Source organism: Solanum stenotomum, chromosome 10 (assembly GCF_019186545.1).
Source record: "Solanum stenotomum isolate F172 chromosome 10, ASM1918654v1, whole genome shotgun sequence".
NCBI classification, from domain to species: Eukaryota; Viridiplantae; Streptophyta; class Magnoliopsida; order Solanales; family Solanaceae; genus Solanum; species Solanum stenotomum.
Genome location: NC_064291.1, coordinates 54,917,754 through 54,932,989, shown reverse-complemented (window position 1 = coordinate 54,932,989; position 15,236 = coordinate 54,917,754). Strand labels below are relative to the sequence as shown.

The 15,236-nt window shown below is 31.3% G+C and overlaps 2 protein-coding genes across 2 annotated transcripts; both read left to right on the top strand.

The window, feature by feature from the left end:
• Positions 1–2,270: 2,270 nt before the first annotated feature.
• LOC125842542 (replication factor C subunit 2) lies at positions 2,271–6,455 on the top strand. Its single transcript, XM_049521848.1, has 7 exons — positions 2,271–2,494; positions 4,438–4,544; positions 4,646–4,747; positions 4,978–5,173; positions 5,599–5,727; positions 5,819–6,013; positions 6,100–6,455. Exons 1-7 carry the CDS (start codon positions 2,339–2,341, stop codon positions 6,208–6,210), a joined length of 996 nt encoding a protein of 331 aa, XP_049377805.1. The 5' UTR covers positions 2,271–2,338; the 3' UTR covers positions 6,211–6,455.
• Positions 6,456–10,609: 4,154 nt separating this feature from the next.
• Positions 10,610–15,111, top strand: LOC125842041 (RHOMBOID-like protein 2). The gene is made up of 5 exons (XM_049521237.1): positions 10,610–11,229; positions 13,357–13,520; positions 13,859–14,022; positions 14,158–14,408; positions 14,845–15,111. The coding sequence occupies exons 1-5, from the start codon at positions 10,919–10,921 to the stop codon at positions 14,948–14,950; spliced, it is 996 nt and encodes a 331-aa protein (XP_049377194.1). The 5' UTR covers positions 10,610–10,918; the 3' UTR covers positions 14,951–15,111.
• The last annotated feature ends 125 nt before the right edge of the window (positions 15,112–15,236 follow it).

Below are 15,236 nucleotides of genomic sequence, written 5' to 3'. Positions count from 1 at the left end.
ATAATAACTAATTTCTTCAAATAAATAATTAAATGAAAGAAAAAAAAGTAATTAAGAAAATAATATAAATAACACTAATTATGAGATTAATAGCATTGATGAGGAAAGGAACTAAATATGATCATCTTTTTAAATTCTTTTTTAAGAAAATATATATAAACTTTAATTAAAGATAAATAAGAAAAAAAAACTTTAATTAAAGATACAAAAAATCAAGACAAAATAAAAGAAGAAAGAAATTAGAAGAATAATGAGGTTGAAAGAAATAATATCTAATTTTCTCTCTTTTCAAGTCACAAAATAAATTTTTGCTTGTTCTCCTCCTAATTTGATACGAATTCCATAAATAGAATGATTTTTTCTCCAAATAATTTTTCTTACCCTTTGAAACACTAATCAGGCTTCTTATAAATTTCTCAATCACAATGAATTTTCTCTCCTTGTAGGAGGAATAAACATTTTTTCAAAATGTCTTTTATTTTGAAAAGAATTTTTTGTTACATAATCTCTTTCTTTACATCAATGTCTTCACAAGAATAATGAGATATTCTCTCTTTCTCTTTTGTTAAAAAAGTCACATGACCTAGAAATTTGATGGACATCTTAGCGACAAAAGTTGATACCATATATTGATCATTATCGTCAGAAGAAGAAGAGCCAAAGTGAAGAAATTTGTTCTTATTTGTTACAAATGCTCAACTATTTTGTTTTTATTTTATAGGCTAAATAATTATAAACAGTTATAAAAAATGAATAGTTTTTATCTTTTCATCTTCCATTTTCATTTACTTAAATCTATATTAGTGTAATGGATGTTATAAAGGGCATAATTAATCGGGTATGACATAAATACTTTTTTTTTAAATACAAATAAAAAATACAAAACAAAGATAAAATGTCAAAAAAAGGAAAAAAATATGAATACAAATACTGGTCATAGAGAGATGCCACATCAAATTGTCAATATTCAACTTTATATATACATATATAGGTTCATGCCCTTAGATGTTATTTTATTACTTTAGCTGGCATCGACATTTTTGTAAATCTGATATCTACTTTGGAACATTTTATAATGTGGCATAGGCTGACAATTCAGATCATAAATTTAAAATAATAAAATTTAATTTATTATAATACTAATATCAATATCATAAAGATATATATATATATATATATATATATATATATCATTTAAAAAATATATAAAAAGTATTATGAATTGTAATAATTAACCGCTTTTTTTTTTAAATCATATAACTAATTTGATTTACACTCCAAAATTCATAGGTGTCACATAATTTACACATTAATTCTTCATTACTTAATATATGTAATTATATCAATGACATATAAATTGAAATTAAAAAATACATATTTTATTTGAAAATCACGTAATAGTACTATAAGATATAATAATTAACAACTTAACATATTTTAAAATTTTAGTTGACTCTCCAAATTCCATATGTCTCATGTAATTGAGACAGAGAAAAACATATATTGGTTTAAAATTAATAAAAATATTATAAATTATAATAATTAACAACTTAAAATTTATAAAAAAAATCCTTTCAAAATTTTTAGTTGGCTCTCCAAATTCAATCGGTATTACAATAATTAAAACATAGAAATTAACATAGATTGGACTCCTGCTGACATTTATGTTTCCTTTTTCTAAATTTTTTCTTTTATACTTTATATAAATCATTTTTTTATGTAAAAAGTGTTATAAATCATAATAATTAATAGCTTAAAATATTTCAAAACATATAAAAAGTTTTTCTTAACTTTCAAAATTTCATCTATACCGCATAAATTCGGAGAAATATAGATATATAGATATTTTAAGTTGCTAATTATTGTGAGTTATAGTACGTTTTATGTAATTTTCATATATATTACTCGGTCCTGATTTATGTGATACAAATGAAATTTCAAAAGTCAATGAATTTTTTATAAGTTTTTTTTTATATTAATTTTTTTTTTTTACTTTTTTATTTTTTTATTAACTTGTTAATTATTGTGATTTCTAATATATTTACGTAAAACATACTCTAAATACAAATAATTAGCAACTTAAAATATATAAAAACATACTAAAAAATTGATTAATTTCAAATTTCATATGTACCACATAAATTAAAACAGAAACAGTAACATATATTGGGCCCCGTGCTGGCACGGGGTCTCATATCTAGTTTATATATCCTTAATTGTCTTTTAAAAAGGAAAAATAGTTCCAAGTATACCCTTTGGCTATTGGCCTATTTCCCTCCAATTTGAAGTTGCAATAGAAGGGTTTTAGGAAGGGCTTTTTTTCTCTTGGAGTTGAGAAATGGCATCTTCTTCTTCGACATCATCTGGACCAGAAATTCCTTGGGTTGAGAAGTTCCGACCCACCAAAGTATCCGACATCGTCGGCAATGAAGATGCTGTTTCCAGGCTTCAAGTTATTGCTCGTGATGGAAACATGCCCAATCTTATCTTAGCCGTAAGAAATTTCCCCAATTTCGCTACTGAGTTTTTCAGTTTTTTGTTGCCCCATTTGTGAAAAATAAGAAATTTTAGCTTCTGGGGTTGAGGTATTTTCCATATATAGCATTGTTAAGTATTTCTGTTACAAAAAAAGACTAACTTTTTGTTTAATTTTGTGGATAATGAGAAACTTTTTTTTTTCTAGGTTTGAGGTTTAGTGTTGAGATTAGTAAACTCAGCTACTGTGCATTGTTAAGTATTTCTGTTACAAAAAGGACTGGTTTTTTGCTCAATTTATGGGTAATAACGAACTTTATTTTCTGGGTTTGAGGTTTAGTGTTGAGATTTGTACACCCAGCTTTCCAAATTTTAATGGTGCTTCTCAATTTGCTACCATTTTTCTTATTTTGTTGTCCCATTTGTGAAAAATAAGAAACTTTACCTTCTGGGATTGAAGTATTTTGCAGATATAGCATTGTTGAGTATTTCTGTTACAAAAAAAAGACCAACTTTTTGTGGATAATGAGAAACTTTATTTTCTGGCTTTGAGTTTTACTGTTGAGAGATAGACCCTGCTTGTAATGCTTATTGATTTCGCTGGTTATAGAAAAGAAAATGAAAAAAGTATTAAGACCTTTCATGCGGTGTTCCTAACAAGCTTGAACTGTGTTGGATGCTATTACTATATGTAACTTTATGCCAAGTGAAGGAAAAAAAAAACTAACTTTTTGTTCCATGTATGGTTAATGAATAAACTATTGTGAGGTTTGTGGTTTACTGCAGAGAGTAGTAGAGTGCGTAGACCTCTTCTATAATGGGTTCTAGATTTGGGTTGTCAAAAAGTAAAATAGAAACATGTCGCTAATAATTGCTTGCTGAGTTATTCACAAGCTTGAAATATGTCAGAAGCTATTAATATATCAAGATTATGTAAAATGAAGAGAAGTTCTAATTTTTGCTTCATTGGATGTTATAAAACTTTATTTTATGGGTTTGAGGGTAATAATTTATTTAAATATGAGCTCCATAATCAAAGTCTAATCATGAAATGGTTGTGGAGATACTCAACCTGAGAGGGAGGAGTATATTTTCTTGGGGGCCTAGTGGGAAATGGTTTTTTTTCTAGCAAGTCATGCTATCAAAAATTGTTCGAGAAAGTTCAGTGCTTCAGAAGTGGCCATGGAAGCTTATCAGGGCTCAAAAGCTCCATTCAATGTTCTTACTTTTGTTAGATTGTAGATCTACTACTACAATATCAGATTTATTCTCCTGCGGTCAATAAGTCCTGAATATGAACCATTTTTGATTCCTTTTGTCATGAAAATCTTAATTGTCCTTGCTCAGTAGCCAGACTTCTACAGTTGCATGTATATATATCTGCAAAAGTATGCACTCTATGTTTGAGGTGTGCTTATGCCAGATGTTGGATGCGGATTCTATTACCTCTTGTGCATGCTCTATTTTGTGGGATAATGGACTTCCAGTTTCAAATACAATCTTGTTATTGATGAATCTTGAATTGGATCCTTGAGTAAAATTTGATTGGTTAGTTTCAGTGTGTTGATTGATGAGAATGTGTAAAAACAAAGTAGTTATTGCTAGTTTTCCTGGAAGTTGATCATTTTTACTCGAATGCACATCTAATTTAGGACTTTCAGCCACCAAAATGTTTGTCCATTTGTTGTTACATTAACTTGGCAAAAGCAGTTTGCTCATAGCAGTAGTGGAGCTAAATTAAAAACTTGGTTCGAGTAAGTATATTAGGATAAACACAAAGGTGGACAAGACTTTACAGGATGTCGTTCACTGGAAAGTTCTTGAAAATCATGTCAAACAAATGTTACTTTTCACATGTTTGTCTAGTCCAATCCATGAAAGAGAAGAAATGATACATCTCTAAAAGATTTTGCGCATGGTTTCTTCATGCTGGATATTCAATTCTATATAAAACTCCTGCAGGGTCCTCCGGGTACTGGCAAAACCACTAGTATATTGGCTCTTGCTCATGAGCTTTTGGGACCAAACTATAAGGAGGCTGTGTTGGAGCTAAATGCATCAGATGATAGGTAGGTATTGAGTACTTGATTAGATATAATAAACTCTTTGTTTCACATGATTAGTTCTTGCTTCTATAAAATGCTTAGAAGCTTTAATGTTTCTTGTGCAGAGGCATTGATGTTGTTAGAAACAAAATCAAGATGTTTGCTCAGAAGAAAGTTACTCTACCCCCTGGTCGGCACAAAATAATTATTTTGGATGAGGCTGACAGGTTCGAAGTTCTCCTTTAAATTTTAGACATCATTTGTTTGCTGAGAGGTTGAAGTCATATGAAAAAAGAAACTGTTCATATTTCTATCTCTTCCGCACTATTGCTATCAATTTGATTGATTCTCAGGGATAGTAAACTATCTATTGACCTGCATTTTCTGCAGTAGCTCAATCATTTTTGTTTTCACTTTGGGTGTGGGAATTTTATTGCCATGTTCAATGAATTTTTAGCATGACATCTGGAGCTCAGCAAGCACTGAGGAGGACAATGGAAATATATTCGAACTCCACTCGCTTTGCTCTTGCCTGCAATACTTCTTCTAAGATTATCGAGCCTATTCAAAGTAGATGTGCCCTGGTCCGATTTGCAAGATTATCTGACCAAGAGATCCTTGGACGCCTTATGGCTGTAGTTGCAGCAGAAAAGGTACTAGCAAACTTAATCCTTGACATACATGCTATTTTTTAGTGTTTTTCTTAGTGGTTTCTTTTGATCCTTGTGTTTAATAAAAAAAAATTGTCTGCACAATGAGGCAGGTACCATGTTATTAAACCTTAATCTGTTGCAGCACAATGAACCTCCCAGCAGTTCTGCAAAATTTCATGCCTTTGTTTGCTAATTAGTTTGTTTAAGGAGTATCTTGGTATTTATGTTGTCTTTAAGAAATGTCTAACCAAGATTATGAGCTCAAGGGTATATATCCCTTCAGCCTCACCAGCATTGGGGAAGTTTCATCACTTACTCTAATCACTTCAATATGCGGTCACTGTGTTTTTACCAAATTGTTTGCGGAAATATATTGGTGAAAGGGAGGGAAGAGATTCATGCTACGGAGATGCTACCTCTTGCAGGTTGCTTATGTACCTGAAGGTCTTGAAGCTATTATATTTACTGCTGATGGAGATATGAGACAAGGCTTAAATAACTTACAAGCAACACACAGTGGATTTGGTTTTGTCAACCAAGAGAATGTTTTCAAGGTTGTAAGGCTCACATATCTCTTTTGTATAATAATTCCATCCTTTGACAGATTCCACCCTGATGATTCCATTCACTCTTGCTGAATGCTAGGTTTGTGACCAACCTCATCCGTTGCATGTGAAGAATATGGTGCGGAATGTCCTTGAAGGAAAATTTGATGATGCATGTGCCGGTCTAAAGGCACTGTATGACCTGGGATATTCCCCCACTGACATTATCACAACCCTCTTCCGAATTATAAAGAACTATGATATGGCAGAATATGTAAAGCTGGAGTTCTTGAAGGTTTGCCTATATTAGTTCTGAAAACTTAAATCTTCATAAGCAGTCTTTTGTTTAGCACCATTTATATATTTCTGCTGGGATAACAGGAAACTGGTTTTGCCCACATGAGGATCTGCGATGGGGTTGGTTCATATCTCCAGATGTGTGGTCTGCTGGCTAAACTATCATTGGTTCGAGAAACAGCTAAGGCTGCATGATGAGACAGGCATTGAAGTTTCTGGTCAATTGAGATGAGTCCTCGATGGTCTTCCATTTTATCGCGCATTCCTTACTTTTCTTGAAAATAGCTAGCATTTTATGGCAAGTGTTTGCCTGTCGAATTGCAAAGTTAATACTGCAATGAGGAAAATGGTTGTTGAACCATTATGCATTTCAATTCTACAAATGTGCAAAGGCAGCCTTTTAACTCTACTCTATGAATGAACGTGTTAGAGAAGGACTATATCTTTCTTTTTTTGATTGGTATAAGCGGATTAAGAAAAAAGTCTCTGTTTAGTAGTTCAACATCCTCATTGAGATTTGCTCTCTAGTGGTACGAGTCGACGACACGTGATGTGTGAGTTTGATGCATATTATAGGCTCACAGCTTTTAGTCTAGTCACAAACATAAGCCATATTGTTTAATGAGGGGTTTGAATTTGTGACTTACGATACAAGTTCTTCGATTTTTGTCGTTTAGTGTGGTGCAAATACTTATTAAGTGTGATTTTTTTTTAGCATATATTTAAAATATGCTTTAAAAGATTTGGTAGAAGTTGGTAGGTCCATTAATTTAATTATTTTTGTCGTGTCATAAATCAATTACCTAAGTTGCGATGCTCCGTGTCTAGTACGTGTACTCCCAATGAGAAAATATCATCATGACAAATGACAATAATTGCTTTTACACGAGGTGTCCTTTCATAATGTGTTTTAATAAAATATATTCATAAATAAATTTATAATTGCGTGTTTTACTTTATTTGTCTTTTTTTTTACTCCCTCCATTTCATATTAATTAAATTGTTAAGGTGTTTCACATCCTTTAAGAAAAAAGATTAAGACATAAATTAAGTATAACTTTCCATTTTTACCCTTATTAATTATTGTCAAATTTATGATTAAAATAACTAAACATTAATTAATAACTAATTTCAATACTAACTAATGAAGGGTAAAATTGAAAGAATATTCTAAAAATAGTTTTGAAAATTGAACAATTAAGTTAATTTGAAAAATGAAAAATGTCTCAACAATTCAATTAATATGAAATGGATGAAGTAGTTGTTAATTTTTTAATATTAATTTTTTACATAACATGTTTAAGATTATAAAATCAAATGATATTTTGATGTATTCTATATACTTTTTTAATTTGAGAATATAAAATTTTAAAGTTAAGATAGGACAAATTAATTGAAGCGCGGGAGTATTTAAGAGTCAAATGGTACGTTTTTTTTCCGTACATTGTTACACATTTCTATCGTTGACTAAGAATAAATATCGAAATTACTATGTTATTTCCTTGGCTTCAGTTTGTTTTCTGTTTAAATATAATTGAAAATTGTTGTTAATAAATTCATGCTGTTACCATTCTTGATCACCTAATCCCCACCCTTTTTAATCTATGATTCTTCGATAAAAAAAAAGAAAGAGAAATAAATGGGTAGGTTATGGATGATTGATAAGTTAAAGACAGATACGATTTTATATGATCTTTGAAAATATCAAAATCAGAAATGTAAACCGTAAAGTAGAAAATATATCTCATATATTCCTTCCGTTTCATATTAGTTGATTATTATATAAAAAATTAGTTATTACATATTAATTATTGACCTTACTAAATCAAGAAAATATTACTTCAATTTTTTTCTATATTAGTCTTGCAATCAATTATTTTTTAAAGTGTTCACATTTATTTGTAAAATTAATAAGAAGTTTCTTAAGGGTGAATTAGTAAAATTATCTATTTATTTATAATTATCTGAGTATTATACAAAAAAAAAGTGATGAATTAATATGAAACGGATGGAGTAATTTTTATCAGTCATAAGTCTATATAACTTCATATAGGCACGTAAATAAAGCAGTAGACTTGTCTTACAACTAAAATATTTTTAGACTATTACTAAAAGTAAGAAATTAAATATTATACTAAATTAACTATTAAACTCCTCTTATTAACTAAACAACTAATTTAGAAAACTCTAGCGATAACACATGCAACATTCAATGATTCTGACTTTTTAGTTAGTAGAAGAAAAGAAAATGAATACGATTTCTTCTTGTGCCATTTTTCTTATTATTATTATTGTTGGAGAGAAGTATTGAAAACATTATTGAATTTTTAGCGTGAATTATTAGTTTTATTTCTGAATTATTTACAGTCTTAAAAACATTACTTGATTAACTCAACTTAAATACTCTCCCCCTCCCCCCGATCTGCCACATGCAGTGGCGAATTTATAGCCAAAAAATAGGGCACCCGCACCCGTGGTCTCTTCGTAAAATTAGATATTTTATATGTATATTTTTTAAGATTTTGTATAATATTATATTCTTGCACCCGTACTACAAGAAGTTTAAATGGTCCACATGGTTAAATGTTGAGCTTTTGACCTTGAGGATTAAGGATCAATTCTCGCTTCAATACATTTTACTTGGTGCACCCATGTTCGAAAAATCCTAGATTCGCCTCTGGCCACATGGTATAACAAGTGGTCTCAAACTCTTGTAAGAGTGTGAGACTCTGAATAAAAAGTCGAAAGAAGTGTTAAAAAACTCCTAAACTTGGCTAGAATTTAGAGGTGCATTTCGCTCATGTGGCAAGATTAAGTTCAGTTAGTCAAGTAGAGGGGTATTTTTAAGGCTGTCAATAATTTTGAGGATGAAACTAATAATTTACGTTAAATTTAGAGTGTTTTAAATACTTCTCTTATTGTTTTGAAAGCCAGTAGTTCAACAATTAATCAACCATATATAGTCATCATATTTCCCTTTTTGGAAAGGATAGCTCAATAAGAAAAAAGATAATGCTGGTCTAAATTATATTTGCTTCACACTAGAGAATTCTGAATACATACCAGGTATACAGATTAAAAAGTCATATTTCTTTTTCTTAGGAAATATTTTAATTTATAAAAATGTTTTTTTTCATATTCTATCATATGTTTCGTTCTATAGAAAAAAAAAAGTATTTGATCTGAATTATTTTCATGAAAATATCGCGACTAATTATGTATTCTCATTATAATTCGAAGTAAGAACACTGATTAAATGGGTTCATATATTCAACAAAATATATTATGTTATGACATGACAATTGACATATGTGGTGAAAACAAAATACCAACTATCTTAGGTAGAACTTAGCTATCAAAAGCTTGGCCCAATCTTCAAATTGTCAATATATGTATTTTTATTTAGTTATTTGTCTTTGTATTCACATTTACAAACAAAAAACATGGTTTGTGTTTGTTTGTATATATAAACAAGGGAAATGGATTTCCAATAAATGCAGAATATAATTATTTTGGAAATGTGAAAATTGAGAGATTAAAGTCAAGAATATTGTAGTTTCATACTGCAAGAAGTACAACTATACTTTGTCAATTTTCTAAGTAAAACTTTTATTTTAATGTTCCAACTAACTTGAACTTTGGTCATGCGGGTGATAATTCTTAGGTTTGATAATTAAATTTCTCATATATTATATTGAGACTCAATCAATCTATTTATATGGCAATCTTGAGATTTCTAGTTAAAGAATAAAAGAATTTCACTCATTTATTCGCTACCTATATTGATTACTCATATATGAAATTGTTATTTACATAAAGATGCTGATAAAAGTATAATATCATTTAAATAAAACATTTCCGAAAATTATTGTTTACTCTAAGTGTGAAAAAAGACAATATCAATATTACAAGAAAAACAACCTTCTAAAAATATCATTATCTTTATCTTTGATAATTGATATAATAAGCTATATTATCATCTTTTTGTTGTTCATCCCCAAAAATAAAAAAATTCCCAGAAAAGGAAAATCTCCTACATTCATTTTAAATATTTTATAAAACTTTTAAAAGAACTATATTTATTTACATTTTACAATACCCTTTTATGTATCTTCAAATATGTAAAATTTATCTCAAATAATTTAATAAATTAATGTATTAAATTACACTAAGAATTAATTTTCTTATGAGATAAAGAATTTTTGTTCTTGAGAACCGTTTAAACATAGAACCTTTTCCTTTGCCTTTTTTTTTTTTCAAAATTATTTTCGAAACATTACTCCATTATTATTAAAAACAAAAATCTCAAATTTTCGATTTAATGTATGAACAAAATGCCTACATAAAAGACCCTACCATTTTTTTGGTTGTTGAAAAGGAAAAAGTGAAAAGAAAAATTGTATAAATTCCTTAACCTTTTTGGGTATATAGATATATCCATATCCACTCTCAATAAGAAGTCTCGAATTTGAACTTTGACTATCAAAAAAATCTTATTAGAGCGTTATTCATAAAATAAATTTTATATTACATGATTCATATTTAGTCAGACTCTAACGTTGACTTTCGAGATTATGTATCCATATCCAATAGACAATGAGTCTCTCCTTGTTCTACCAAACTTAAATAACAGAGAAAAAGCAAACAAATCCTTCACCGCGTTTTCCTGTCTGAAAGATACTTGTTAGCTGTTAAAAAAAACTCCTCACAACCCCTAAAAATCCTCTCTTTTTCAGTTTTAATTCTTCCCCAATTCTTGAAAATTCAGTTCTAAAGCCTTCTTCATCTCTGCTTCCAAGCTACTTCACCCCCCCCCCCCCCCCCCTCCTACCCCACCCACCCCCACAATATAAATCCACTTCAAAGAAATTCTTGAATTTGTTCAGTTTTTCTGAAATCAAGAATGATGGGTAATAGAGATCTGGAGAGGGAAGGTGGAGCAAAACCAAGAAATGGGAGTTACCAACCACCCCCCACAACAGCAGCACCTTATTATATGGAAAATTCTGAATCACAGTGGACTTCTTGGCTAGTCCCTATGATTGTTGTAGCCAATGTAGCTATGTTTATTGTCGTCATGTTTGTAAACAATTGCCCAAGTAATATCAATAATTTTGGCAGTGGTGGACGACGCCAGTGTGTTGCCAGGTTTCTTGGGAGGCTTTCTTTTCAACCTCTTCAAGATAATCCACTTTTTGGACCCTCTTCATCCACGTAAAGTTTAAACCTTTTTTGATCTAGTTTTTGTAATGATTGTTCTTTTTATGGATTTTGATGTTTATTTGCCTGTCTGATTTGATTGTGTTGATTGTTATGTAGTATAACTTATGGAGGATGAAGGTTCTTCCTTATTTGATGTAGGTTTAGTGGGGTAATATGGATTCTTGATTTCTATGGTTTTGTATGTCAGCTAATCCTCTCAAGAAAAGGAAAAAGATTGAATTTTTAACATACATGTCATACCTAGTGTAATTTCACAAGTGGGGTGTGGGATGGTTAGATCATAGATGTATGCAGACCGTATCACTAACTTTGTGGGATAGAGAGGTTGTTTACGATAAAAGGAAATTCCTTTGTGGGGTAGAGAGGCTGTATCCGATAAAAGGAAATACCTTTGTCGGGTAGAGAGGTTGTTTCCGATAAAAGGAAATACCTTTGTGGGGTAGAGAGGTTGTTTCCGCTAAAAGGAAATACCTTTGTGGGGTAGAGAGGTTGTTTCCGATAAAAGGAAATACCTTTGTGGGATTGAGAGGCCTTTGAGTTGATTACATTAAATTCATAAAAGGAAATATTCTTGGGTTTTGGTAAAACACTAACTATCTTGGATTAATTTGTGCCTGATTTGTGATTCAATTTCTTTAATCAATTACTTTGTTGTGTTTCTTGTCTTGTTTAAACAAAGACATTTCATCTGGCAAAAGTGATTTATAGGGTATGAAATCTATTACACAAACTTATTTAATGGTTTTTCTTAACACGTATTAGTCTGAGCTAAAATTACTGGATTTAAACGAACCATAACTCCTACAATGCATTCACCCGTCTGATGAGAGTTTCTAATATTTCTGTTTGCCCCTTCAATCATCTGATATTGTTATAAGGTTTTAAAATTGGGGCTCTTAGGAGGCCAAGCATAGTTTGAAGAGTGCAATATTGCCAGCTTAATTGCTAATCAGCTCTTCTAATGTTTAACACTCTTGTCTCAAGCATGCTTTTTGACATCTAAATTTGCTTCGTAGCTCCTAATTGAGTTTATTTGGAGCCTTTTAGTATTATTCTAGGATTGTTTCCTTTGTAATGTTGCAATGATGTTGTTGCTAGATCAACAATATTTTGATTGCCTTTTAACCTCTTAATGCTAATGCTTGTTCGACCATTCAAGTTGCATATATTGGTTGTAACGTCTTGAAAGTTTGCTTCGATTAATGAATCCTCATTATTATCATGCTGTTTGGACTTCTGCTGACATAATGAACCCACACTTATATGGAAATCCAGGCAAGATATGCTGGAGGTATTAGGTAATAGATGTAGTCAAAAGCTCAATTTCAAATGATGGCAATAAACATGATAGTATCACAAGAATGGGATGTAAGCTGTATATTGCTGTAACTTCTTCAATGAAAGTGAGGCATCTATATGTACACAAAAAAAACTATTTTGGATAACACATAGGTTTAGCTTTGTCTAATATGCGCACTTGTAATTTGTCATCTCAGTTTGTAAACAGGTTTGGAATGCTTTTTAGGTTTGGATTTCAAATCACCACATTCAAATGGGATTTGCATTTGGGTAATGGCTAGTTCTTCCAAACATCAGACAAACGAAATAGTAGAAAATTTGCTACTAAATTATGACACATTTTCTCTCTAAACCTTTTTCCATTGTCAGAGATGTGAACTAGCTGACAGTTAGATGGATGAACATTTATCAACCCCTTGGTAAAATTTTACAAAATTAGGCACATTTAAGAGAGTGCTTTTGGCGGAAACTTAACAGCAATCTCTAATGGAGAATACCCTTCCGCCATCTTAAGAGTGTTTGTGTTCATGGAGGGAATTGGATAGCCTTTTTTTTTCTGGGCATTTTGGAGATAAGTAGATCCCTTGGGATAGCGGTTGTGATGCATTAGTTGTTGCTATATTGGTTCCATTTGAGTATCAAGTCTTCTGGAGCTAAATGGGTGAATGTGCTATTGCAAACGTCCTTCTTACTGCTATGCCACACACTGATGTCACTTATATTGGAAAGATAAAATAAAATGAAATAGTAACTGACAGAAAAAAATGGAAGATAGATAAATGAGCTACTATATATTCATTCTTTCTTGTTCTTGTGCAGACTACAAAATTTGGGAGCTCTAGAATGGGATAAAGTAGTGCACGGACATCAGGGCTGGAGGCTTTTCACTTGTATCTGGTTACATGCTGGTGTTGTTCATCTGCTTGCCAACATGTTAAGTTTGGTATTCATTGGAATTCGCCTTGAGCAGCAGTTTGGATTTGGTACAGTTCTCATCCCTGTGCCCTCAAATCTTTATTCATGTGCTTTTGGATAACTATTACACAACAAATGTTTTTTTATGCCTAAGCAACCCATTCTACTTCCCTCTAAATTGTGCCCGTGTCTAGCTTCCTCGGCTCCGTTTGTCATTGCAGGTCATCTGCTGAAACAGAAGTACTGTTTTTACTTGCAATTTAACATCAACAATTTCAGTCACTTCTTTCTGAAATATAACTCCGCCTTCAATTTTCTTAACCTTGAGCTGACTAGTGTCTTAATTCACCTTTTGTTCTTATATTTTTGTCTTCTATTACTTACCATTCTCTAATGTTACGTGCAGTCCGGGTAGGGATTATCTACCTTTTGTCAGGAATTGGTGGGAGTGTTCTTTCTTGCCTTTTCATTCAACGTAGCATCTCCGTTGGAGCTTCTGGTGCTCTATTTGGACTTCTCGGAGCAATGTTATCGGAGCTGCTTACTAACTGGAGTATATATACTAATAAGGTATAAACTCTGCTATTCTACTGTTTTTTTAATTATTATTATTATTTGTGTTCTTTCCCATGTTGAGGAGGTTATTCGTTTTATTAACACGTTGTAAGTACTGAATTCGGGTACTAATTAACCTCATTTGTACAGGCTGCAGCTCTTATCACTCTCATTATCATCATCGCAATTAACTTAGCTGTTGGTCTTCTTCCTCACGTCGATAACTATGCCCATATTGGAGGTTTCCTGAGTGGTTTCCTTCTTGGCTTTGTTCTGCTACTACGACCTCAGTTTGGTTGGCTCGAAAGGCAACATCTTCCAACTGAAGGTCGCCTCAAGTCCAAGTTCAAAGCTTACCAATACGTCCTCCTGCTGATTGCCTCGATTTTGTTGATTGTCGGGTAAGCTCTATCACTACTACGCCTAATCCTACATTTGCCTTACAACAGCATCTAAAAAATAAGTTAGAACGGTTGGTAAATTATTCGTCGATCAGGATAAGACGTTGAGTACACTAACTATGCTCTCTGCATACAGAGACGGATTTAGAATTCTAAGTCAATTAGTTCTAAGAACATGTCACCCACTACTCCTTTGCAACTATGAGTGTTGACTTGCTATAAATATATATATCCAACTAGTTGAGATCACGCTATATAAAATCTTGCATATCCGTTTCATTCTTTTTGTGTCTATAGCAATAATGTATATATGTTAGAAGGATTTAAGTCATATACACTGACAGTTCAGTTAACGTGACTTCTAGTAAGGTCATACATCGTGAGTGTATATTTCGAGTCAATAATTTAGTTTTTTTCCCTTTAAAAATTTCTACAGATTCACAGTGGGATTGGTGATGTTATTTAGAGGTGTGAAGGCAAATGAGCATTGCGATTGGTGTCGTTATTTAAGCTGTTTGCGTACATCAAGATGGAGTTGTTAAAATTAACTGAAGAGCTTTATGTGATTCTGTCTTTCTTTTTACATATAGACAAAAAAAACATATTGTTCATATGCTACTATTATGAGTATTACTTTTATATGTATAGTGATTGTTGGTTTTGTAATTTGTGGTATGGATTATCTATTGTAAATCTCTATACTATTTGTATTGGATCTATATAATTCTTTATGTTAAGAAAGGTAGCAAAAATATACATTTTTCTACTTAATGCAATTATTATCCTCAAATACCCAAAGTTAACAGAACGATCTTATTCACTGGTATA

Bases quoted from the DNA above. Each gene is read 5' to 3' on its own strand.
- LOC125842041 (XM_049521237.1), top strand. From the start codon at position 10,919: ATGATGGGTAATAGAGATCTGGAGAGGGAAGGTGGAGCAAAACCAAGA. The intron at 11,230-13,356 runs GTAAAGTTTAAA...GTTCTTGTGCAG, and splicing joins TTTGGACCCTCTTCATCCAC to ACTACAAAATTTGGGAGCTC. The intron at 13,521-13,858 runs GTACAGTTCTCA...TGTTACGTGCAG, and splicing joins TGAGCAGCAGTTTGGATTTG to TCCGGGTAGGGATTATCTAC.
- LOC125842542 (XM_049521848.1), top strand. From the start codon at position 2,339: ATGGCATCTTCTTCTTCGACATCATCTGGACCAGAAATTCCTTGGGTT. The intron at 4,545-4,645 runs GTAGGTATTGAG...TTTCTTGTGCAG, and splicing joins CTAAATGCATCAGATGATAG to AGGCATTGATGTTGTTAGAA. The intron at 5,728-5,818 runs GTTGTAAGGCTC...GCTGAATGCTAG, and splicing joins ACCAAGAGAATGTTTTCAAG to GTTTGTGACCAACCTCATCC.